At 37.8% G+C, this 27,939-nt stretch overlaps 1 protein-coding gene across 1 annotated transcript; it reads left to right on the forward strand.

Moving 5' to 3' along the window:
• Positions 1–372: 372 nt before the first annotated feature.
• ppp1r2 (protein phosphatase 1, regulatory (inhibitor) subunit 2) lies at positions 373–27,903 on the forward strand. The gene is made up of 6 exons (XM_038291718.1): positions 373–762; positions 12,256–12,363; positions 13,954–14,040; positions 18,333–18,427; positions 22,672–22,863; positions 26,759–27,903. The coding sequence occupies exons 1-6, from the start codon at positions 632–634 to the stop codon at positions 26,776–26,778; spliced, it is 633 nt and encodes a 210-aa protein (XP_038147646.1). The 5' UTR covers positions 373–631; the 3' UTR covers positions 26,779–27,903.
• The last annotated feature ends 36 nt before the right edge of the window (positions 27,904–27,939 follow it).

Below are 27,939 nucleotides of genomic sequence, written 5' to 3' on the forward strand. Positions count from 1 at the left end.
AAATTAAAAGAGATTCATACATTTATGTCTCACTGTCTTCCTACATTTAATAGTTTATTGTATTTTTGTGGGCAATTAATTGTATGTTTGTTTATTTATTGAACATTTATTTATTTCTTTATTTATTTTTTATTAATTATTTATTTTATTATTTATTTTTATTTATTAAATAATGCAGAGTTGGCCTAACCTGACAACAGCCAGATGCATGTCTCGCTCCGCCTAGCTCCACGGAGCGAGACATGCATCTGGCTGTTGTCAGGTTAGAGTTGGTCCTCTGAAAAAAAAAAAAAAAAACATGCACTTAGACAATGAGACAGCAGGGGACGCAGTTAAACCGCTCTTTGGAAACCTCGCGATGTTTTGAAGCAAAGCAGCGCTGATAGCAGGACTCTGGTCCAGTAGACAGAGAAGGGTTGTCAGACATGCTCAAGCTGTCTGTTCATGCTGGACCCACTCACTTATTCTACAGTTTTTAATCAACGTTGAGTTATGAAAGTCTGCCTTTTCAAATTATAACCCGGAAGACGGAAGTTACTGGCAAACATCAGGGAATCCAGGGATTGAAAGAGAAGGATTTAGCAGAAAGCAACCCCGGTGGGTCTGGCTCTCTGTGTCAGTGCGCGTGGGAATGGCAGCTCCCCGACCGATTAAAGGCATCCTGAAAAACAAAAACAGCGGCAGGAATTTTAGATCCCTGCCCGAGGAAGCGCCGGGGGAGAACACCGAACATGGCCCGGGACTCTCGGAGGATGAGCACCAGTAAGTTTCCCAGTCAGAGGGTGGCGCCCTGCTAGCTAAACTCCTGTTAGCCTCTGACTTGTTTGGCGGTTAACCTGCGCTCTCTAAGTTTTTATGAGTCTTTCTTTAGTGTCTCGAACCTCACCTCCCCCACAGATATAATATTTGTGTATTTTTGCGTTTAAACTTTCCCCAGAAAAGCGGTTCTCTGGTTAGCTAAGTCGTTAGCTGACAGGAAGTGAGTAAAATGATTATTATCATTAATTAATGATTAGCAAAACATGTAGGGCATAGTGAGTTCAAGAAGTGAAATATAGTGAACTATATCACCTTGCGAATGTATTTATATGCTTCTAGCACATTTTTTCATCTGGTTATATTACAGCCGAAGATGTTCAGCAAACTTATCTTTGTAAAAAGACAACATATATGCAAAGAGGATGGGAAATAATGCATTTTTAAAACTAATGGCACTGAATGAAATCCGCATACATAACCTAGAGGTTAGATCTGTAAAGGTTTATTAAACTACAGCAGTGAAAAAATAGCCTCATGAAGACAAAGGGACACTCCTGGGAGGTCAGAGGTTACCTGACTAAACCTGCAGGCCCCAAAGAAAACATTTAAGAAGTACTAAAATTGGAAAATATCCATCAGATCACTATCTTATTAGATTTTGAACAACTTTATTTACTGCTCAGCAGGACAAATTCAGAAAAACATTTTAATGTCAGTAAGCTAGATGAATAAGAACTAAATTAGTCCCACTATTTTTATTTTGTAAACTTACAATTGATGATCCAAATTTTCACCTTTATAGAAACCCCTGATATAGATGAGCAGATATGTATTGTTTGATAAATGTTGGGGATATTGTAATATCTTATTTTTTTTTTATATTATCACAATTAATTAACCTAAACCCTTTTTTTTATTCACTTTTGTAGCACAAATAATATTTTGTCAGAGCCAAAATTAGCAGGTGACACTTGAAAGGAACTAGATTTGTCTGTTTTTGTAAGGAATTTAGTAAAAAAAAATTACAACACCTGATAAAAGATAAATCTGCTCTTTAATATGATGACATAAGCATAAAAGTACAATTTATCTGCTTATGCAGTCACATAAAGTATCAATAAAGCATACTTAGTCAAAATGAATTCAAATAACCATATTTGTTTGAAATACATAAAGTTGATTGTTTGAATTGCATAAAGGTAACTGGATTATTATGCAACTCAAGCGAGTAACCTTAATCCTTTATAGGGCAAGTTACCAGCCATTCAGCAGAGATACTGCTACATGGCTGTATATCTTATTTTGGAATTTGACCAATTAGATGAGCCCTTGAATGATATATTAACTACTGTAAATTAAGATGGAAAAAAAAAGTTAACAAGGGGAAAAAAGGTAAAGTAAAAAAGTTAATAATCCTAGTTAACAATTATATTTAAGTTTATAAAGTAAAAAATGTAAGTGCCAGTATCAGCATTAATGCCTCTAAGGTTATTTTGGACCAAAAAATGTCTTTCTTTCACTCTCAGTGTTTTTTTTTTCATGAATTTCTTATAGAAGCCCTCTTTTAAATATATATATATATTCACAGAAGTTGACGTTTCATTTCATTACATTGAGATTTTTTTTTCCCCATCAAAATATCCATATTTTTTAAATGTTTCCGAAGGTAATTAGATTAAGTCCTAGATTCCAATAACACTATTGGCTTGAAATCTTGATTTTCAAAGTATTTCACCAAATGCCCTAGAAAGGGTTAAGTATTTGAAAGGAATACACCTATTAGTATTAATTCAGAATAATTTAAGTTTAATGATTCTACATGCATAAATCTGATGATTATGTATTTCAAATAATTAGGCTTTATTATACAAATTAACATGGACCCTGTAAGGTTTAGGTAATAGTTTAGAGTTAAAATCTAAAATAAAGGTAAATGGGAATTTGACTTGTTATAAAATTGCTTTAATGTCCATTACTATGTGTGTGTGTATATATATATATATATATACACACACAAAGGAAAACAGTTTGATAAGGCACATCAGGGTCTTCAACATTTCCTTTAACTTTGCATTTTAGGCTCCTGTCTAAGATGCACAATTGTATGAAAAATGTGAGTATGCTTTACATTCGTTTCAGTATCTGTTTGCATTTTAATGCAATTATGTAGTAAAATAGCAGCTTTCGTATGAAAAGATCTTGGAAGAAATCTGCATTCACTGTACCTTTAAGTCTATTCTGCAGCTCTATGCCTTCGCTCCACGTTAATGGTTTGAATGTTCAACTGGTGCAGTAGAGGGAGTTGCTTGGTAAATGTCACAGGAATATTTCAAAGACAAGAATCAAGGTATGGGGTATCATTCTCCTCTATACTGCCATGCAAATCATGACAAGCAGGTCTGGTTTTGCAGAGTCAGCTGTTCTGCTGCCCGATGGGCTCTTTGCCTCGGGGGTTCAGCTGATAAGTGTTGTAGCTGCCTGCCATCTCTTATGCCGTTGGTATCTGCAAGACACTTTTACTGCAGCCAGGAGGTGTAACGTCTTAAATCACAGAACTTGTAAATTTATTTCTTTGCTTATCTTGTCCATGGAAACCATCTCTCTCTCTCTGCATTCAGGAAATGTAGAGCATTCTCTATGAAAAGCATATTTGGTTGAAATTGGAATTAACTGATTGTAATATTTAGTTACCAAAATGATCAAGTGTAAAAAAAAGAAAAAAAAAAGTGGCAGAATATAGGATAATTATAATGTAATAAGTAGGAGAAACAATTTCTATGTGCATTTTTTACATCAATATTTATATAAAAGGATTAGGAGGATGTTCTTAGCTCTCCCTGCTGCCACCTCTAATGTATCTGTGTATCTGGGACGATCTATCCTAAAAAAAAAAAAAACTAACAAACATTAGTTATTGGCCATTTTCTAGTTTGTTTGTAGTCACTCTGCAGTTTACACTTTTAAAACTGTGCCTTCCAGCAAGTTTGAAACAAAGCAAAGCCCATCCTCCGAGTTGCTTTTAGGAGAGGATCTGCAGCAACATGTTATGAAATAAAAATTGTTGCAATCATTATGTTTTAACCAATGGACTTACAATATGCTGGAGAGAGTTTCTAAAAATAATTTAACTCGTATGAAAGCTTTTAAGGCCTTTATCCAAGCTGTTTAAGCCCAACGTTACAGCAGAGCAGATGAATTAACACCACCCACATGGCAAATGCTGCTAAATGTTTAATGCTAGTTGGAGATTCAGTTTATGTGTTCATTTTAATCCCTTTAAAAATTGTTTCCGCTATATATTGTCCAGTCATCTTCCAGGATAGATAAGTTATTCTTACAGTCCATCCGGTTGCCAGTAAAAGTCATCTGAGTTTCTGCAGCAGAAATTAGGCCAGAGCTTTATTTTCCCAGCAGTAAGTCAGGCCATTTCAGTGTTGCTACAAAAATAGTCTGTGTTTGAGCGGCAAAGAAGTGAAGGAACCGAGGATTTTGGAGGAATTCTGTGCGCAGCCAAGTGCCAAATCCAGAAAAAGGAATCAGCGCTGACCCATGTACTCTGCTGCTGCTGTGGGCTTTAAGTTTACACAAACAAACCCTGCAAAAAAACCATATGCAGGGGGCTGTTTGCATTCTTTAGCTCCAGCACCTCATTTTAAGTATTTTGTCTAATTTCTGTAGCAAATAACTTTCTCTGTTGTGTTTATGTGACATTATTTATGCTATTTTTTTATTACTATTATGTATAAGAGTTCAGTAAAGCTCTCCTATTAATTTAATGTCTGAAGAGAGTATCATTTCTTACAAAAGAGGATTAGGGCCACTGGAGAAAAAAAAAATTAACAGATTTTTACATTTTATTTCAGTTTATTATGGGAAAAAAAGTCAGAATTCTGACTTTTGTTTCTCAGAATTCTGACTTTTTCTGAGAATTCTGACTTTTTTTCTGAGAATTCTGTCTTTAATCTCAGAATTCTGACTTTAATCTCAGAATTCTGACTTTAATCTCAAAATTCTCACTTTTTTTCTCAGAATTCTGACTTTTTCTCTCAGAATTCTGACTTTTTCTCTCAGATCTCTGATTTTAATCTCAGAATTCTGTCTTTAATCTCAGAATTCTGACTTTAATCTCAAAATTCTCACTTTTTTTTCTCAGAATTCTGACTTTTTCCACATACTAAACTGAAATAAAATTTAAAAATCAGGTAACTTTTTTTTTTTTTTTTTCCAGTGGCCCTAATCCTCTTCCGTAATTTCTAATATACCTACAGAGGGGGAGATACGTATTTGATACTCTGACAAATTTTATAAATTTTCCTGCTTAAATTTAACGGAGTCTAGTTTTCATTGTTGTTTTTTAGTAAACTGTGAGGCATAATCTTAAAGAAATCCTCATCATATTAATTCAATTCAATTTCAATTCAGTTTATTTATATAGCGCCAAATTCACAACACATGTCATCTCAAGGCACTTTACAGTTCAACCAGATCATACAGTCAAATTGATACAAAGTTTTCTATCTAAGGAAAACCAGTTGATTGCATTGACTCATTGACTCAAATACAATCCCCCACACTAAGCATGCTTGTAGCGACAGTGGAGAGGAAAAACTCCCTTTTAACAGGAAGAAACCTCCAGCAGAACCAGGCTCAGTGTGAGCGGCCATCTGCCGAGGCCGACTGGGGTTCAAGGAGACAGAAGCAGAGATACAAAAAGCAGCTGTAAAAGGCGGCCCCGTCCAGGAAACACACAGCCAGGCAGACGAGCTCCAAGGCAGCTCCCATGCCAGAGGACGAAGAGAGCACATCCACTCAGTCACGGTCAGAGAAACAGGACCACACTGGAAAACCGGCCGATCTCCAACATCTATAAACAAGGGTGTTGATAGAAGCAGCACAGCTGATGTTTCTTTCCAGGATGACGTCACAGCCAAACAGGAACAGACGAGGCAAAGCTACTCTGAGGAAAAGCAGAGAGAGCAGAAGGTTAGAGATTGAACTAACAGATTCTGCAGAATAGGAGAACAGAGAGAGAATGAAGCAGAATGATGAAATGGGGGTCCCTATGTCCTCCAGCAGTCTAAGCCTATAGCAGCATAACTATAGAGATAGCTCAGGATAACCTGAGCCACCCTAACTATAAGCTTTATCAAAAAGGAAAGTTTTAAGCCTAGCCTTAAAAGTAGACAGGGTGTCTGCCTCACGGACTAAAACTGGTAGTTGGTTCCACAGGAGAGGAGCCTGATAACTAAAAGATCTGCCTCCCATTCTACTTTTAGAAATTCTAGGAACGATTAGTAAACCTGCAGATTGAGAGCGAAGTGCTCTGTTAGGAACATAAGGAACAATCAGATCTCTGATATAAGATGGAGCTTGGCCATTTAAGGCTTTATATGTGAGAAGGAGGATTTTAAATTCTATTCTTGATTTAACAGGAAGCCAATGAAGAGAAGCCAGGATAGGCGAGATATGATCTCTCTTTTTAATTTTCATTAGAACTCTGGCTGCAGCATTTTGGATCAGCTGAAGGCTTTTAACTACAGTTTGTGGACTTCCTGATAGTAAAGAATTACAATAGTCCAGCCTTGAAGTAACAAATGCATGGACTAGTTTCTCAGCATCACCCCTGGACAGGAGATTTCTAATTTTTGTAATGTTCCTCAGATGAAAGAAGGAAATTCTAGAAACCTCTTTGATGTGGGATTTAAATGACAGGTCCTGATCAAAAATAACACCAAGATTTTTTACTTTATTATCTGAAATCAGTTTAATCCCATCCAAATGAAGTGACTGGCTAATCAGTTTCTTTTTCAGAGACTCTGGTCCAAAGACTATAACTTCTGTTTTGTCTGCATTCAGGAGCAGAAAGTTAAGAGTCATCCAGGTTTTTATGTCTTCAAGACATGCCTGTAATCTATGTAATGGGTTAGCTTCATCTGGATTTATAGACAGATATAGCTGGGTATCATCAGCATAACAGTGGAAATTAATCCCATGCTGTCTAATAATTCTACCAATTGGGAGCATGTATAAAGTAAAGAGAATTGGTCCTAGCACTGATCCCTGTGGTACTCCACAGGTAACCTTTGAGCGTGTTGAAGATCTATCATTAACATGAACAAACTGAATTCGATCAGATAGATAAGATTTAAACCAGTCTAGTGCTGTTCCTTTAATTCCAACAAAATATTCAAGTCTTTCTAAAAGAATATTATGGTCAACTGTATCAAATGCAGCACTAAGATCCAACAGGACGAGCACAGATACAAGTCCATTATCTGAGGCCATGAGAATATCATTAGTGACTTTCACCAGAGCTGTTTCAGTGCTATGATGAGCTCTAAAGCCAGACTGAAACTCTTCAAAAAGTTCATTATGGTGGAAGTGATCGCAAACTTGTTTGGCAACTACTTTCTCAAGAATTTTGGATAAGAAAGGAAGATTGGATATAGGTCTATAATTGACCAAGTCATCTGGGTCAAGAGACGGTTTCTTAAGCAGAGGTTTAATTACAGCAACCTTAAAAGCTTTAGGTACATATCCCTGTAACAGAGATAGATTAACAGAGATAAAAGAGATGTAACAGAGATATTAGTATTATTGAATGATACATTTGCATTACAAAGAGGCAAGCAGCTCGGTAAGAAAGCCACAACTGTTGCTGTAGTTATTGGATAATGAAGGAACACATGGAGGACTGTCAGTGACTCCACTCTTATGCAGCATCTAGAACGGGAAGGGGTCCGTCCAGACTGGAGGACCTGGTCAATGACCTGAAGAGAGCCTCGGTTTCCAAGGTTACTGTTGGTAACACAGTGCGTCGTCATGGATTAAAATCATGCAGCGTGTGCAAGGTTACCCAGCACATCTCTAGGCTCCTCTGAGGTTTACTAATGAGCATCTGGAAGGTCCAGAGGAGGCCTGCTAGAAGGTTATAGGGTCAGAAGAGACCAGATAGAGCTTTTAGGCTTAAAACCCTTTATGTTTGGATGAAGAAGGTTTAAAAAACCCAGGAATTCTATCTGAGACCTGATGCATCTGCTATGGCAGCCTGATCAAGAACTAAAGAATACCTGACTGACCTCTGAGGCCATAAAGAATGGGTTTTGGGCAACAACAGTGAACTAAAATTGTATACCTTAAATTCCGGACTATAGAGCGCACCTGATTACAAGCCGCACGCTCTAATTTTCTAAAGAAAATCAATGCAGCGTATACGGCTGCATTGATATATATATATATATATATATATATATATATATATATATATATATATATATATGATTGAGAGTCATGGGTTCTTGTTGATGTCATTAAAATTATTTCTAAGAGAATTAAAAGAGCATTAAAAACCATTAAATTAGAGTTACTCATTCCTGTCTAAACCCCTATTATACAATTGGTTATTTTGCTACACTTCAGGGGTGATTTGAATAAGCGCCCAAGAAGAGAAATGATACATTCTGATGGTGGAAATGCTCTGTTAAATGAGAATCAATTGGTAGAAGTGTTGTTTTAATAATTAATATTACATGTAGCCATATACTATTAAGTAAACCTGACATTGATTGATAATACTTTAAAATCTCTATACATTATCTATGAGTTTTCTCCCTATGGTCCAGCTTCCATTGGTCTTCAATCTAAATTCTATAGTTAAGGATTAATTCCAAAAATCTCCATGCTTTGCATGCGGATGCTTTATTGTGCAGCTTTGCCTGAGAGTCTGACACCGTTTCTCCTTTTGGTTTCTTAATTGTTTAGAACATTTACAATGCTCTCATTAATCCTTCTGCTGTGTTCCTGGACTTTATCCTGAACCGCCTCTTCAGATATTCACCACTCAGGGGGGATTTATTTCACCACCTGTCTGTTTACACTCTCCTCCTTTATTCCACAGATTTCCTTTTTGGAGCCCGGTGGCCTAAAACCCAACGCTATGATGCTGCTTAAAAATTACAGTTCTTGTTTTTTGGTTTGATCTTGGATCATTACTATTGGCTGCATTACGGGACAGGTTTAAAATAAAATCAGTTTAAGGGAAAGCCCTAAATTATTAATTATCTGGATTGTTTCCATTACAGTAAACTGCAGAGGTTTTTTTTTTTTTTTGGCAACAAAACCCAATAATCCAAAATGCCAAACTGTCATAGTTTTTAATAACTTCTAATATATTTTGCTGCAGTGAAACTGACAAAAAAGTAAACAGGTCTTGGAGGTGAACTTACTATCCAGACGTCTTTATCTAAGTCAGCCTCTTTGGGGTGGTAGTTGGACACTATCCCAGCTGTAAACCTGAAACCCTGGACAGAGTCCATGTCCAACAAGAGACCAATGCAAAGGCAGCGGGAGGTAGGAAGCTGGGCTACAATAGCAACATCCACAGGGGGGGTTAAACGATCTCTGGATGGACGGGCCATTATGGTCTTCATGCCAACTGTAGACCTCCTAGCTGTGCACTAGGGTGTCCTGATATTCATCACTGAGGAAATGATGAGTAGCCATTTGGTATTTCTGCAGATATGAACTACTCTAAGGCTACATTCACACCACAGCCTGAAGTGATCTAAATCCGATTTTTTTGCCCATATTTCATGACAGTCTGATCAGATTTTTTTCCAGTGAGACCCAGGCCACTTGGCTATGTGGCCCTGAATCCGATATAAAAGATCTTTTCAAATGTGACCTGTGTCCATCCGACCTGAACGCCATTAATACCCTACAGTGGTCACTCTTCTGCTTCTTGCCACACAGAAGTGGCAAGAAAAACAACAATGGTGGATGATAATGCGGAGAGCAGTATTTATATTTAACCATCTTGGAAAGATTGAGTTGTTAAGGTTGGGAAAGATCGCTAGATGTTCTCCAGCGCTACCATCCATGTTTACTTCCGTAAACACAGAGCACGCTTGCTTGTGACGTCATTGCATCCTCTACTGCGCATGCGGGACACTTGGGTTGTATGAATGCAGTTGACACAGGAGATGTTGAAAATGTGAACAGCAACGCTAGAAAATCACAGTGTAAACGTAGCCAAAGACATTCTATCGATGCAATGTTCTTGCTTTAGCCGGTCAGGCCAAAGTCGGGCTTTATCTGTGTTCTGTGGATTAAACATGTCAGCTCTCCTGGTATCTGCTCTTATTCAGGTAGTTAATGGTGAACTGTAGGCCTCACACGTAGTAATGCATATTTAATGGTTGGCTCCATGAAACCTGAATCTCTCCTTTCTCTGTGGTGAGCTTTTGCACTGACAGTGATTCTGATTTTCATAATCTGAGAAAAGTTTAAGGTTACAGCTTACTTTGAAAAAGTTATCCAACATTGGGAACCTAGTTTTTTTTTTTTTTTTGGCTGAGAAAGGAAACTGGAGCAGAATGTTTCTAAAAAGGAGACTTTAATATAGACTTTAAAAAAAAAAATTTCTTAGACCTACTCCTTCAAAAAGCCACACATACCTTAAACATATGTACGTGTCTACTGTGAAACATAATTAAAATCTAGACTTTATTATTTTCTAGACTTAATTGCCAGTCTGTCAGAAGATTTGGCTTCTTTAAATATTTACAGCACACCAGGAAACTGTTCATATTTGATGAGATCTGCGCCTCGCTGTGAGATCCGAGGCTCCGATGTGAAATTGATGAGCTTTTCCCTCCGGCTCATGCTGACACCAATTGTCTCCTGGCTGCATGCTGTATTTGGAAGGAGCGGATTTTTGCGCCTCTCAAAGCAAAAGGCGCGTGTTGTGTTTTTGTGCGGAGACTCAGGGCTTGAACTTTCCTCGCCGTACGTTGACGGAGCTACCTGATAGTGCAGCTCAGCTCTCAGAGCGGACTCACTCTGTTTAATGAGTTTCCCTGCGGTGTGATGTCGCCAGCTGTTGACCGCCCTGGAGAGGTAGACCTCACTGCGTAAGAGAGCGAGGTCTATTTTTAGTGCCATCAAGGAGTTGGTGGATATTGTTTTTTTATCTGGCAGATGCAGGTGCTCCTTCATTATCTTTCAGTCGTTCTGATGGATAACTCTTATTCATTTAAAAGCTAATTGGAAGAGGAATATATGTCAATAAAAAATTTTTTACGCCCCCACCATTTAATTTAGAGATCTAAATTTGACTGAAATATGCAAATTGATCTAAAGACTAATTGGTTTATGATTGCATCAAACTGTCATTTAAGTTCTTTAACCTCTTAACATCCACCTCATTTTGGGAAATTCTCGCCTATTTTGCATACCCAAATGGAAAAGCAAATAACTTAGGAACTGTAAGCCCAAATTACATGTGCAATACCTAATTTGAAAGCTGGCACCCCCTAGTTTCTGAATATATACATGAAAATTGGGTGAGTAAAACACCCAACCTGCATCAGTTCAAACAAGACTTAAAGTTCTTTTGTTTTTTTATGTTCGAAAAATAATAGCTCTTTTTTGAATAGCAGTAATGAAGACATGCTGCTATATCTGTGTAAATTGTGCTTTTGTTCTTGATGTGTCCATAAAATTAACTTTGTGGTTGAATTGAGGAGAATCTAAGCTTTCCAACGATGTCTAACGTGTTTATATTGGTAAATATTTTACCAGTGTAATGTTGATGCATTCTGAGTTATTATTTGTAAACGCTTTAAAACGGAAAAATCATCGTTTCTGATGTTTTTCCTGCTTCCTCATAGTAATGGAATCGAGACCAGGATTGACCTTTTCCATTTTGACAGGTTAACACTCAACAATTCCAGCTTAACATGTTTGATTTTTGAATAAATAAAACAACTACATTTTCTTGCAATGTTCTCAGAAACAAACGCGTTTTCCTCTGGTTGATTTGCTGATGCATCTTTTTTTTTTTTTTTTTATATATCTAACCAGATGTTTTGTGGCTCTTGCGCTAAGCTGTTGAGCATGTAGTGACAAAACTGAGCTGCTCATTAAGCTGAAATGTGAAACGTAAGGAGGAAAACATTCTTTGTTGAAGCTCCTTCTTGAGCAGCAGTTTGCAGCATGTTAACTCTATTTACTCTGAACGGATCAGCTCTGATGCTGAGAGGAGGTTTATTCAAGGCTTCCTGGCAGCAGGCGGTGGAAGATTTAGCATCCTTCTCCCGTCCCCCATCGCTTTCCTGTTTTTTTCCTTGAATGATTTGAAGGGAATTGTACTAGCTGAGATGTTTTCCTGACCCATAAAAAAATTCATTGCCACTTGCTTTTGAATTTATATTTGTGTAAAAAAACAAAAACAGAAAAATGTCCAACTTAAAATACTATAGCAACAGTGTAAATAAAAAAAAGTCTCACATTTGATAAAGGAAGAAAAATAAAGATTGTTGAATAATTGTTTAGCTAGTGACATATCTGGGCTTTTATCCATGTGTTCCTAAATGTGTGCAGTTTGATTCAAAACTGGGCCGCGTTCTGCTCTAGATTACATCAGGACCTTCTCGTCCCTTAGGTTTCTGTGTATCGATGTCATCCTCTGTTTCCTCTTCTTTAATCTCTTTACAGGAAGAAATCGGCCAAATGGGATGAGATGAATATCCTGGCGACATACCATCCTCCGGACAAAGACTACGGCCTGATGAAGATTGATGAACCCAGCACACCTTATAACAGGTTAAAGGGCTCAGATGAAATACAGAAAATATTCACCTGATTTAAACAAGTTTTAAAACATTTTTTTTGTGTTAACATTAATTACATATTTCACTGTTTTATATCTCCTCTTTTGGTGATTTTGAAGAATATATTGAAGTGGAGGGGATAGTATAAATGCAGCGTATCTGGGATATTTTCCACATTTGAATAATTCTACACACATAGAAACCTCATAATGGGCTAAAAGAAAACGTTTGTTTGATGTTTTTTGCTGATTCACAGTATAAAGGCACACCCCTGTCTATGTAAAGTTTAAGAACCCAGAAATGGAGATCCTACAATTGTTTCTGTGGTGGAAATGCCACTAGAGCTCCCCTGTTGCTTTATGGGGTGAAGGAAAACTTCCACAGGGACAATCAGCACTTTACTGATCAGGCTTTTTACTGCAACAACTGAGAGCAGAGTTGAGAGGAATAAGGCTGTAACCTCATAAGGATAAATAGCTCCAGAGCTCTCGATACCTTCAACTGGATTTCATTCAATTTAGTTAATTTATATAGCGTTTGTTCATGTCAACCAGCTGATTGCACTCTGTTATTGACTGTGCTGGATTAGCATGAGGCGACAGTAGACCTTAGCTTGCATTGTGTTGTTGAATTTGCAGTAATCTGTCACACCACATCTTCAACAGTGGAGAGAAAATAAAGATAGAATGATGTTAAGTGGTCCCAATGTCCTCCAGCAGCCTAAGTCTATAGCAGCATAACCTGAGGCACTCTATACGCTTTACTAAAGTAGACAAGGGTCTCTGATAACTAAAAGATCATTCTGCTTGAAGAAATTCTAGGAACCACCAGTAAACCTGCAGATTGAGAGTAAAGTGCTCTGTTAGGAACACGAGGCAAAATCGGATCTCTGACATAAGGTGGAGCTTGGTTATTTAGGGCTTTATATGTGAGAAAGAGGATTTTAAATTCTATTCTGGGTTTAACAGGAAGCCAATGGAGAGAAGCTAAACTAGATGAATATGATCTGGAGCACAGCTTCATCTTGAAAAAGTAAAACTACCCGAACCACGCAGTCAAGATAATAAATGTGTGGCTCCATTAGGAGGTCCAGTCAGATCTGTAGAGACTGCTTAGAAACAGGTGCACTGCTACAAAAGCTCCTTCAGCTCAATGTTGAAAAAAGGCGGTCAATACTTGCATACACGATGTTTTCCTTTTTTTCTAGCTTTGATAAAAGTAATTACAGGTTGTTGTTTTTTTAAACCTTTTATTTTTCTGAAAAAAGGAGAAAATCTAATGTGGATTAGGCAACGAAACATAAAGCAGAAAGTGAAGCGCTGTGTGAATACATGCTAAGTGAGCCGCTCAGCTATTAGCATTGGATTAAACTCGGGATGTGTAATTTTGCACTCGGCTTCCATAAAATCCAGCAACTGAATTGAACCGAATCAGATTATCTTCATAAATTCAGTTGAATTCTTGTCAAATAGATTTTTGCAGTTGGAAACTCTTCTTTTATATTTGTAACTTGTCCTCCTTTGTCCATCTGTCCTAATGACCTCTGGTTGTCCCTGTCCCCCTTTTGTTTGTCTTTTTACAGGATGGTTGGTGATGAGGAGGATGAGGGCGCACTCAGTGACTCAGATGGCCATGCCGGTGGGCTCAAGCCTGATGACCTGGCCTCAAAGTAGGAGCTAAAATTTGAATTCACAGAGACAAAAAAACAATCAAACTCCTAAATGATGAGTGGATGCAAACAGCAAACAGCTACGGTTGTATAACAGCTCAATGACTTTTATTGCAAAGGTGTCCTAGTATGAAAAAAAAAACAGTTTATATTCCCACATACGCTGATAACACACTAATGGGCTTAGCCTATGAAGAAGTTGTGAATCAATAAGAATTATTGTCACTGATATATCAAACTTATGGACATTTACACTGCATAAAACATAGTCACGCAATTTTACAAATCCTTAAATTAAAGATAAGTCAGAATCTTTAGGAACTTCCTAAAGGAAAACAAAACTAGAGCTGCACAACATTTAAAATCCAAATTGTTATTGGAATAGCAGTTTGTGCAATATCACAATTGCAATAGGGAGCTTCCTTTCAATGTTTTTTAGAGTATTTAAAGTTTTAGTCACCCTGTGTAAAGTGATGAAATATTAGCATAGGTTTTAACAACTTTTTCATTCGGGATAGTGATACGGCTGCTCTGCGTATTGATCTGTTATGATGTCAGCAAGATTCATATTATGGCTGAAACAATCAGATTAATCAGGATAAATTGATTGCTGAAACAATGATCAACTAATTTAGTAACTGATTAATCGTTAACTGGAGTTTAGAGGCTCTAAAACGGGCAACCAATTAAAAATCAGCGGGATCCGAATAAAGAAAATCATCAACCACTAAAGATCCGGAGACATTTTTAATTTAATCTGTTTAATCTATTTATTTATTGTTACTTTAAACATAATTTAACACTGAAATAAATCAAGGTGTTTATGTTTCCATGTTTTACATTGAATTTTTAAATGAAAATGAAAATCAAATATTTTCATTTTAAAATTCAAAGTGTTTTTTTAAGTAGAGAACAAGAATCGTTCAGTTTGGTATATAGACAGTTTACTGATTCACATATTTTATAAAACACCTGAACTGATCTTTTGTTTTGTTTTCCTTTTTTTTTCATGGCTTAATGTTCTCAGTGGGCTTTATGCTGCCCTGCAAGGCTTTAAACCTGGGTTTGAATGGAGACTAAGTCAGACTAAGTCATTCTAAAGCACATATCAAGGTGCTCATTTTGAGCCTGGATCCATATTTATTTTTGATTATGTTCATAATGAAAAATACTGCTTTACAGCAGTAGGTTGAGCCAAACATCGTCAAAATGTGCAGGGTCATCTTTGAGCACCATTTCACTTTTCTTTCACCAGTTTACTGCAGTTCTTCCAGCAGTCCACACTTTCTCTGCTCTCTTTTTCTCTTCGTCCTCTCCTTCTCTCCCATCGCTCGGCTTTCCACAGGTTTGCCTGCTGTGTCTACACTGGAAAAAATCAAAATCTAGATGAGTCATTTTTTCTTAAAATTAGTGCATTTGTTCTTGAATTGAGGAGGTAAAAAAGACATCTTGCCAATGGAACAATACAATTTACATTAAAAATAAGGAAACACAATTGCATTGTCTTATTTCCGGTGCATATTATCTAAATATCTTATTTTAAGAGTAAAAATACTCATTCCATTGGCAAATTATCTCATTTACCTACTCAGATTAAGGGTAAATACACTTAATTTAAGAAAGTTTTACTTATTTTTAGATCATTTTTGCAGTGTAAAAGTAGCAGCAGCAGCAACCCAGACTGACAGCAGCTCATTGGCTAATTTTGTATCACGTCCAGCCTAGTGCTGGACGCTCTGGAGGGCTTTACCATATTAACAAGAGAAGCGGCAAAAGTGAAGTTAGACACTTTCGTCGGACAACATGCAGTAATTTATAAATGTTTTAAATCCAGTTGGGTCTCGTACCCTGGTCCGCTAATCCGTGACCTCTGCTCTAAAACATGCCTTTAGTTGACGGTGCGACCCGCTTAGAGCCGTAATTATACCAAGATTGTAAATATATATATAAACTTTTTGGATTTACGATTAAAAAACTTTTCAATATGCTCTATCCAGATCACCTCAAGTGTAAAAGTTAGTTTCACCTGGTTTAATTTCATAAAAGACTTATTTAAGGAACCTTCGGCTATCCGATTATTAATCGGAAAAATAATTGCCAGATTGCTTGATTCGCAAGATAATCGTTAGTCGCTACCCTAATTCATACATACTTTTATTAGTTATTTTGTAGTGTGGAATATTAGAAAAGCCTTGATCAAATAATATTACTTAAATAATAGTCGGCAACAGTAGGTTTGCAGGGTAATGTAATCTGATGAGTTAATTTTTTTGTTTTTTAATGACTGCCCAACTGTACGCTTTTTTATGCCTTTAAAAAAACACGACTATTTTTGAATATGTTCGATTCATACATCTGATATGCTCCATCTGAAAGGATACATTATCAGCTAATAGTGTTTAGACAATGAGGCCTTTTAATTAACTCAAACAAAAGATATACACTGCAAAAAATGGATATCTAAATAAGTAATTTTTGCTCAAATTAAGTGCATATTTTTTTGCATTGAGGATGTAAGTGAGACATTTTGCTAATGGAACAAGACAATTTACATCTAAAATAAGAAAATAACAATTGCTTTATCTCATTTTAAGTGTATATTTTCTAATTATCTTGTTTTAGGAGTAAAAATACTCCTAAATACTATTCCATTGGCAGATCCTCTCAAATAAGGGGTAAATACACTTAATTTAAGACATTTTTTTTACTTATTTCTAGATGTTTTTTGCAGTGTAGGAATCGGTGACTGAAGAGACCAGGGAGCTGAGAAGGAAAAAATTAGGTAGTTTTGTTAACATTTGTTGAAAATAACTTCACTCTTACACACCAGGGCTGTTTGTGATGGAAAATTTTACCACGATGAAAAGCTTGAAATATCAGTTCATATAAATAATTATTGATTAGTTTTATGTTTACCTATTAGCAACAAGGACTATGGGGAAATAGCCTGTAACCCTAACCCTGTTTAACCTTTAAAAATAGGTCAGTCCTGAATCCTCAACTCTGCTTCTATCCTCAGGAACACTGGCTGCAGTAGAAATAGAAAACTCTATCAGATGTATTTCTATTGATATTAATCAGGTTCCTTCAGTGATATAGATTGATATTGATTTATTGCGCAGCCTTAAGGGGAACCGCTGTCATCCATAGCTTTCATACGTTCATGTTTTTTTTTTGTATTGTATGTAAAATGCCTTGTATACTTTTGGTGATTGCTCCCTATTTCTTTTTGCACATTTTTCTGTTTCTGCATTACCAAAAACACGTTCAGATCCATAAACAGGGTGTTTCCCATCATCCCTGCATTCCAGGGAGGAGACGTTAGAAAATGGCTTTGATTCATAGCAGCTGGACAGAAGTGGTCCTGAACACGTTCTGTCAGACATTTCTATATTACAACAGTTTATATGTATTCTTTTAGTGTTTTCTTTTCCTTTTTTTTCTTCAAAAAGCTTCTCCTTCAGAGCCCAATAAAGAACAGATGTTTCCCAGATTTAACAGCTCTATTTACGCTCCAGTAAATTAGATTAAATGGATTTCTTTTTGTCTCATCATTTCTTACAGTTTAGTTCCTAATGGTCCATTTGTGTTGAAATATATTTATCTGTCAGTCTCAGCTTTCATGGGCTTACTAACGGGAGCATGAGGAGCATTTTTAGCATTCTTATTGTAGCGCAGAGAGGCAGTTTGTGTTAACAGAGAGTGTAGTGATCGGCCTCAGGCTTGGAAGTCAATTACCAGCCTTTGTTTACTTTTATAATGAACGTCTTCTTTTGTTTCACACTAAGCTCGTCACACAGTGCTGTCCAACTGCTGCTCTTCTCCCTCCTTTTTCCAGACATCCTTCCATCATTCAGGCTTCCTCTATCATTTATTCCCTTTCTTAGCCTTTCTCTTCGATCCAGATTCCCCCATCAGACAGTTATTGGTGTTCTTTGAAACTCTAATAAAATGTCCTGTCTTCAATCTGAGCAGGTGGTTGGACGGCAGCTTCCCTGAGGCACTCCTGCACATTCATCTCAGCCATAAGCCGTTATTCATTTGGTCTAATGCTTTTAGTGGGGCTGGGAGGTGAAAATAGTAACTGGTTTTATTTTTATCCCGTGTTCGAGTCATTAAAGCGGACAGTTCTTCACTCTGCTTTCATTCTCTCCTAATGCACTGGTACCCCTGCTAATGTCCTGCTCTAGAGCGTGTTTCTACAGTAAGATGAAGGAAGTAGTTTGATCTCTTGAGATTATTGATGGGATTGTTGAGGAGATATTTATTGTTTTTGTGAATTTGTTCTTCAGGCTGGAGGCGGCTGAGGGGGCGGAGCCTCGCTTCATGCAGGAAGAGGAAGAAAGCAGCGAGGAGGAGGAAGAGGAGCTGACTCCAGAAGAGCAAGGTGCTGTTTCCTTTTTTAATTGATCACATTCCCCATAAGGTTACGCCCTGTTTGTTTTTTATCAATACTGTCAGAACTATATATATATATATATATATATATATATATATATATATATATATATATATATATATATATATATATATATATATATATATATATATATATTAGTGCTGTCAATCGATTAAATTTTTTTAATCGTGATTAATCGCATCAATGCCTAAGTTAACTCGCGATTAATTGCATTTTAATCACACATATTTTTTCTGATTGAAAATCATTTAAATACTCTCGATGACATACAAAAAATAAATACAGGCTAGGTTTGTGCCAATGTTCTTTTTTTTTAATGAAAACAGGTCACAGACACTGATTTATGCCATAGAAACATATGGCAAGAAGATGGGGAGGCATGTAGCAAAAAATAACAAATATGTAGCCAAAAAAAAAGGCCCTGAAAACAGGCTGATGTAAAAGACAGTCTTTACAGTTAATACAGTCTTTTGAACAAAGACAAGCATTTTACCCTACTGCTATAAAATGTAGTACAGTTAACATTAGATGTTAATTAACCAAGGTAATAATGAACAATTTTCAATCAATACATCAAAATCAATAGACCGACATCACTAGATGGAGGTAGTCTATGCTCTAGAAAGTTACTTTTCAGCCTCTTAACAAAAATGAGAACACACACACTCACACACACACACACACACACACACACACACACACGATACTGACCTGTGGCGTACACAGACAGCAAGAGTGCCGTAGCAGATTCCATTTCACCTCAGTAATCTGTTTTCTCAGCGTATTTCAGGTTGCTACTAGTCACCAGACACTCAACTTGTTTGTTGGTGGTGGGGCTTAAAGAAAAGGCACTCGCGCTACCCAGTGTATGAGCGTCTTTTTCCCTTGAGGAGCTCCGCTCTCGAAGCCTATGAGAAATGCATAGACTGGGGGAAAATAGCCCCGCCTTCCCGCAGGCTGCAGCGGGATGTACTTGGAAAATTGTACCATAAAACCACATAGCGTTAATCTCACGTTAAAAAAATTATCGCCATTAAAATGGCCTCGCGATAATAACGCGATAATTTTGACAGCACTTATATATATATATATATATATATATATATATATATATATATATATATATATATATATATATATATATATATATATATATATATATATATATATATATATATATATATATAGAGGGTAAAAAAAAAAAGTAGGGTAAAATTTCTGACAGGCAATTTAATGTGATGTGGTTTTGTGTTTGGCACATCCAAAATACTCAAATACCTCAATTATATATCAACTACTTTTAAATATCATGCTGCCCCCCTCATCATCATCATGTTGCCCCCCTCATCATCATCATGTTGCCCCCCTCATCATCATCATGTTGCCCCCCTCATCATCATCATGCTGCCCCCCTCAGCATCATCATGCTGCCCCCCTCAGCATCATTATGCTGAGGAAAGTTGAATTGGAAGCTCTGGTGCGATCTCACTGAATTGACAAAAACTCCTGGATAGGATTGAAAAAGCTGAGATAACTCTGCTTGCCTTTCAATTTAAGCCTGTGTTTGGGTTTGCTTGTCAGTGTTGGCCGTTTCCCCATTATGACCTGGGACGGTACAGTGCACTGGGGAAGTTGCACATTGCCTTAGATTATGTGGCTCAAAGTTTAGGATATTGCTAAAACATTTGCTCCCTATTTTTCCACTTAAAAAAAGAAAAAGTCTACACATGGGTAGTGTGTTTACTGATAAGGTAACTCCTACAGGTAGCTAGTTGCTTTGGATCCACTCATGACCACCAGATTTGAGGCTCGTGATATAAAATGCATAATTCCAATCAAAAAGTTAATATTTCTACAAATCACTTTAGGGTTCATGACTGTAATCTGACAGACTGGGCTTTGGTGCCATAGGTGTAGGTACTGGTTTCATTTTCCACCTTTTGAAGGGTAGCTCCACAGTTCACCTTTCTATTTATAGGATAGTCTTAATATAAAGTGTCCTCTGCAGCTGTGAGGGTCATCCGTTCAGTAAAGAAGCTCTCCTGTTAGAAATCCTCCACTGGTCTCTGTGCTCCTTCTGACCTTGTTCTGACTCAGGCATCGTACATCCAGACTGTCAGCAGGATTTTACCACCTCGCCTGTTGGACTACGTCTGTCCCTGATTCTGTGGGGTGGGGTGGGGGGTCACAATGCCTCTGTTCTCGCTCACTTTCATATTTCATAGAGATAATCCACTCAGTCTGCTTGCCTGGGTTTCAGATTAATATCAGGAGGGTTTGGGGGAAAAAAACTGGAGAATCTGCAAACTGACTGCCAGAGCTGATCCATGCAGCAGCTAGTGCCACCTGCTGGAGCAGTAGAAAAGTGCAGACTTTTTAATGATTTCTTCACACCAGTAGCTTTGGATTCCTCTATTTTCCGCATTCAATTTGTCTGACCTATATAAATATCTATTTTGGTCGAGTCCTCAAAGAACCCCTACTTGTTTTGTTTGGTGTTTAGACAGTAATTTATTCAGCGTCTAGTTTGTTACCAAAACAGACTTGCTGCGCAGGTAATTCACCTTCATTAGAGTCCACATAAAACCAGCAGAATCTGGACCCAGCAGAGAGGGGCTGCGGGGCCTGTGACCGTCCTCCAACAGGCAGTAGGCTGGGACTGAAACTAAGCTGAAGATTTTCTTGATCTCTGAGAGGTTTAACTTTGATGGAGGAAGGTTTTTTTCTATAGTTAAGAGCATTAGAAATTAAACATGCTGCCGTCTTTGGACCGCTGGGTTCTGTTTTTATTTCTGTTTGTACTTAAACAACCAAAGCACAGAAACAAATAGTTGTTTTTATATGAGCCTGTCATTTTATCTGATAATAGTTTCACATGTATTGATTTGATTGAGTCTCTTATAAAGACGCCAGGAAGAAAAGGAGGAGTTCAAACAAGAAGAAAATTACTTGGAACCGTATAAATTGTTGTAACAATAAATCTAGGGCTGCAACTAACGATTATTTTGCAAGTTAATTAACCAATTAATAATCCTTAAAGAATATATTTATTTACTAAATTTAACCAGGTGGGCGTGCAGATGACGCAGCGGTTAGCGCGCACGGCCCATGTACGGAGGCCTTAGTCCTCGACGCGGCAGACCCAGGTTCAAATCCAACCTGTGGTCCTTTGCTGCATGTCTCTCCCCCTTTCCTGTCAGCCTACTGTCAAAAAAACGAGCCACTAGGGCCCCAAAAAACGAAAAAATTAATTAATTAATTAATTAATTAATTGAACCAGGTGAAACTCAAACTTTTCTACTTGAGGAGTTCTGGATAGAGCATATTGACAGACAAAAATGTTTTTTTTTTTATATTAAGTATTGTATTTATATATTTTTTTCAATTTTGATATAATTACTGCTCTAATTGGGTTGCTCTGTCAGTCATGTTCTACAGTCTCTATATTCCAGATAATGATTAATCGATTACTAAATTAGTTGATGATTATTTCATTAATTAATCCCAATTAATCTGATACATTTTTTCAGCTCTAAATAAATGCATGCAATGTTTAAATGCATGGAAACAGATGCTGCAGCCCAGCTGTCTTTACTGTTTGCTTAGCGCATCCTCATTAGCAGTCTAAAATGCTTTTAATGTTATTTATTCAAGTTCTTTCACTGTATTTTGTTTCCTGGCGGTTTCACAATCCATAAAGAATTTGAAGCAATCATAATTAATGGATTAGTAATGGCTTGGAGCTGTTGGGAGGTTCCTTCATATGCTGCTGCCTTTGTAGAGATTTTTTAGTCTGTATTGGAATTTTATCCATCCCCTTCTTTTTTTCCCTCCAATATATTTTATTGAAGTTTCTCTTTTTTTGATACAACAAAACTTACAGACAACGAACTTAAATTGCAACATGTACTTATACACACTTACATTCAACTCATGCATTCACCATTTAAACCTGCATTTGTCTCGTTCCAAAAATATACAAAGCCCTTTATATTAGGGTAGAGAATAAAAAAAGGGGGCAATATAGGAATAAAAACTGAAGTCAAGACATCCTTTCAAAACTCCCATCAATAAGCTCCACATCCATCCCATTCTTACTCTGATACCTCAAATATGAATCCAATGCAAGCAGCTTCTTTAGGAAGTGAGCTTTTTAAATGTGTTAAAGTTCCTGATGATTAAATGTGAAAATATTTTTTTTTGTTTTTTAGCCAAAAAGAAGCAATTTCAGATGATGAGGAAGATGCATTATAACGAGGGTATGAACATAAAACTGGCTCGCCAGCTCATTGCCAATGAGTTAGAAGAAGAGGAAGAGGAGGATGAGGATGAAGAGATGAGGGATGACACAGAGGACCTAAGGGAGGAGACGGAGGAGATCAGCGTAGACCCGCCACAGAAAGGTAAGAGGGGGACACAAGGGACCATGTTTCAAATCATCAGACCTAATGGTTTGGCTCATTATCATTAGCGTAGATCTCATCACGGTCTGTTTATTCCTCCTCATGGATCGTACTGTGACACAGTGGAGCATTAGAGCAGTAACTCATTATCGGCAGGACTACAGTGAGGCGTGATCAGCGAAGATGTAGAAATGTTTGAATCCCTGGCCATTTTTCAATTCACTAGAACGTCAGTACGGACTGGTGTCCTCGCCAAGTCTGTTCTTGAGATGAACACAGGGAAGTCTGGACTTGGTGAGACAGGAGCACACAGCATAAATATGGGTCAATTGGCAGAGAAGCTTACTCGTGACGTCACCACACGCTCAGCTCGTCTAGAGCTGTATTTCACCTCCTGTCTCTAGATAATAATAAATTATTTGTTTTTTAATTTTGGTGGGGGAATAATAATTAACACAGTCAGATAAACACAAATCAAATGAACATTTTGCCCAATAAAACAAAAAAAATCGCCATCAGAGCCAGCAATACTTCACACACGGTTATGGCGAGAGAGGGCTGCTGCAGACGGGCTGCCGTTAGCATCGGTTGCAGCGGTCCTCTCAACTTCGGAAATAGTTTTTTAATTACGCATTAAATAAATGGTAAATGGACCATATAGTGACTCTTTAAAGTATAATATTCTCGCCTCAAATGATCTTAAAACCTACTTTTATTGAACAACAGCAACAGAAAAGAGAACTTTTAACTTTCAATGGAGCGCTCCATTGAAAGCTGCTGCTGTAGCAGTGCATGCTGGGACAGCTGTCTGCTCTGATGCATGCTGGGTTTCACTACCTGATCCGCCAGCTCATTTGCGCATCCAGATATTCATCTGAGCGATCCTCGATTTTATTTTGTCAAAAAGCCCTAAATGACGTTTTCCTTCCTCAAAAATGTAAACGTACAAAAATATAATGTGTTAAATGTTAATAATGTATTTCCTGAGAAAAGAAATGCCTTAAAATCCTTTCTGTTTTATCAGTTATCTCTGCCCGATCTGCACCGGAAATGGGATCCTACACTACTTCTGCTAGCAAACTTTTTCGTCTTTTTTTAGTTTTATGTATTCGTTTCACTTTAATCTATGCTATATAGTGCTTAATCTAAAGAAAGAAACTATTAAAATGCAGATAAACATGGTTTAATAATATTCTGCTGGACTCCTCTGAGCATGTCTGGTGATGACGTCAGAGAAGCAGTTTAACGAAGAAAATGTAAAAAGCATAAAATTTGTCTCACAAAAGTCATAAAACATTTTTAAATATGTGTATTAGCATTCTTTAGTGAGTAAAGGATATAAATAAGTAGCAGTAGTAGTAGTTTTAGTACCATAATTACAGTATTTATGGACACCCCGATGTATATCTGTTGGCGCAAGCGCAGGATGGATCATGCATCCGGGGCGGATCGGATACATGAGCACATGAAAACGCCGAGTACTAGGGCTGCGTACTTTTGCCAAAGTCCTGAATCGATTCGATTTTGATTAATAAAGTTCTAAATCGATTAATTTCGATTCGATCTGTATTTACCATAATGAAAGTGGTTCATGTGTTTCAAAATACTTATGTATTTTATTTTTTCCTGTCATATTAAACACAAAATGCAAACTTGTAAATCAGACGGTCTCATAAGTGTAAACTTGTTTGTGAAAAGTGAAAAAGTGAAGCCTCACTCACTCAGACATGCATGAGCTGCATTATCTCCACTGCACAAACCACATTTGCAGCGTTGTCTTTAACAACTACAGGGTGTTTTCTGGTCAGCCCCCATTTGTGAATGTCTTCATTCAACCTATTAGGTATATTTGTAGGCTGTCTGGCTTGAAGTCATCTTTAGTGCATCTTTCCTGCTCATTTGAATATGAATGTCATGTACTAATCGATCTTATTCCCTAGACATCGATTTTGCAAAAATGTAAAGGAATCGATTCAAAATCGATTAAATCGATTTTTTTTTTTTTTACCCAGCCCTACCGAGTACACATATAGAGAAACGGCCTCTGTGTTGCTTCTGTTGAACAGGGTTCCTGCGGGTCCTTAAAAAGTCTTAAAAGGCATTGAATTCTTCAAAATAAAACAAAGGCCTTAATTGGTATTAAAATGTCTTAAATCAGTCTTTCGTAGGTCTTAATTTTTTAAACAGCCGGTATTTTTCAGTATTTCTCAGTTTAGTTCCACCCTTGTCTCTGCAACGCCTCCACTTATCACCAAATCAAACATACTAAGAAAATGGTACAAAGAAAAAAATATGCAAAAAAGACTTGGTTATGTTGTGGCTTTAAAACTGATTTGTTTTGTTTCCTGCTAAAACAAAGTTTGTGAATTCAGTTAAATAATTGTTAAAATACACTCACCGGCCACTTTATTAGGTACCCCATGCTAGTAACGGGTTGGACCCCCTTTTGCCTTCAGAACTGCCTCAATTCTTCATGGCATAGATTCAACAAGGTGCTGGACGCATTCCTCAGGGAGTTTGGTCCATATTGACATGATGGCATCACACAGTTGCCGCAGATTTGTCGGCTGCACATCCATGATGCGAATCTCCCGTTCCACCACATCCCAAAGATGCTCTATTGGATTGAGATCTGGTGACTGTGGAGGCCATTTGAGTACAGTGAACTCATTGTCATGTTCAAGAAACCAGTCTGAGATGATTCCAGCTTTATGACATGGCGCATTATCCTGCTGAAAGTAGCCATCAGAAGTTGGGTACATTGTGGTCATAAAGGGATGGACATGGTCAGCAACAATACTCAGGTAGGCTGTGGCGTTGCAAGATGCTCAATTGGTACCAAGGGGCCCAAAGAGGGCCAAGAAAAGATTCCCCACACCATGACACCACCACCACCAGCCTGAACCGTTGATACAAGGCAGGATGGATCCATGCTTTCATGTTGTAGACGCCAAATTCTGACCCTGCCATCCGAATGTCGCAGCAGAAATCGAGACTCATCAGACCTGGCAACGTTTTTCCAGTCTTCTATTGTCCAATTTCGATGAGCTTGTGCAAATTGTAGCCTCAGTTTCCTGTTCTTAGCTGAAAGGAGTGGCACCCGGTGTGGTCTTCTGCTGCTGTAGCCCATCTGCCTCAAAGTTCGACGTACTGTGCGTTCAGAGATGCCCTTCTGCCCACCTTGGTTGTAACGGGTGGTTATTTGAGTCACTGTTGCCCTTCTATCAGCTCCAACCAGTCTGGCCATTCTCCTCTGACCTCTGGCATCAACAAGGCATTTCCGCCCACAGAACTGCCGCTCACTGGATGTTTTTTCTTTTTCGGACCATTCTCTGTAAACCCTAGAGATGGTTGTGCGTGAAAATCCCAGTAGATCAGCAGTTTCTGAAATACTCAGACCAGCCCTTCTGGCACCAACAATCATGCCACGTTCAAAGTCACTCAAATCACCTTTCTTCCCCATACTGATGCTCGGCTTGAACTGCAGGAGATTGTCCTGACCATGTCTACATGCCTAAATGCACTGAGTTGCCGCCATGTGATTGGCTGCTTAGAAATTAAGTGTTAACGAGCAGTTGGACAGGTGTACCTAATAAAGTGGCCGGTGAGTGTATATCTGTCATTTGTGCGTTTTTAGCTTTCTTCCTGTATGGGAAGCTTTTCAAAATAAAAATTAGTGCAGTGGCTTAAGTTAAAATAAACCTTTGGGTTAAGTTGTCGCAAGCGGGTTTTTCTTGTTTCTTGTGAATTTTTATTTCAAATGGCATTACAAGGTCTTAAAAAGTCTTGAATTTAACTTGCATTATGCTTTAGGAACCCTAGTGTAAGGTTATGCTTGGATATTTCTAAATCAAACATCTGTTGTTTTGTTTCTTCCCGTCTGACTCTCCTCCAGCTGATTCCCTGGAGTCATAGAGGACGCCTCCTACCTTCAGATCAAGATGCAGTGAGACGTATTCGATCGCATCTGGGACTGAAAGTCGTGACATGCAGCAAACACCGCTTCACCGCCTGTGTAACATCTCCCAACAGCCAATAAAATTACTGGTCTCTTCTTCGTCTCCACCATTCCAAAAAAACTGTGCAATAGTTCTTTTTTTTTAAATAAGAAAAATGGTTCAGCTGCAGGAATAATTTCAACATGTGAAGACTGTTGCTTGTCTCCCCTCCATCTCCTGTTGCCAAGAATGCTCTCCTCACACCTCTGCTGGACTGAAGTAATCAGACCCTAAAAGGAGGATCAAGGCCTTTTAAAAACTAAGAATGAACTTTATATAAGCTGGAGCTTATTCTGGCTGAAACATCATGTTAGTTGTGGAGGAAGCCTGGGGAAAGGCAGCTGCTGTTTCATCCGCTCTGATACCTTTCCCTGTTTTCCTTTGTGACCGATCACACTGCTGCACCGTCAGTTTATGTCTCGAAGAATAGCTGAAACTGCTTCCGTAACAAAATATCGGCATGTTATGATTAATAGTTTGGGCAACATATTACTCTAAATTGTATTATCCAAGTATTAGGCATCTAACAAACAAGATTTGACTCACTAAGTTTCTTGATCCTTTCATTTTCAAACTCATCTTTAAAAACAATGTTTTTGTTGTAAGGAAGTATCGTGCACAGCCTCAGTTCAGGTTTACATGCGTTTGTCACAGATCTGAATATCTTTAGGTACATTGTTTGTTCACTGGAATTATTTTTCATCCTTTCAAGATAAATTTTTTAAAGACTAAGACCGGACGAGCTGGTCAGTTTAACGTGTTTCTTCAGTATTTTTATTTTAATTTAAAGATCACAAGGAGGACCGTAGAGGAGAGCTGCTGATCGATCTCATATGAGGGCTGCATTTGAAGGAAAGTCAGAATAATGTGACATTTTTTTCTTTTATTTCTGATGTTTGCATGACTCTGCTTAGGATCGTCACGTTTGTAATGCTACCGACTCCCGTCGGAGGCGGAGTTAAACCACAACAGCTTATTGGAGGTGCTTTAAGGACGTTTGCTTTTGAGGGACAGCCACTCGTCGGGCTTGTTCCTGCTTTAGTCTTAAAAGGAAAAACCAGTCATTCGTGGTGACTCG

This window comes from Cyprinodon tularosa, unplaced genomic scaffold (assembly GCF_016077235.1).
Source record: "Cyprinodon tularosa strain WSP-4 unplaced genomic scaffold, ASM1607723v1 ctg30, whole genome shotgun sequence".
NCBI lineage: Eukaryota > Metazoa > Chordata > Actinopteri > Cyprinodontiformes > Cyprinodontidae > Cyprinodon > Cyprinodon tularosa.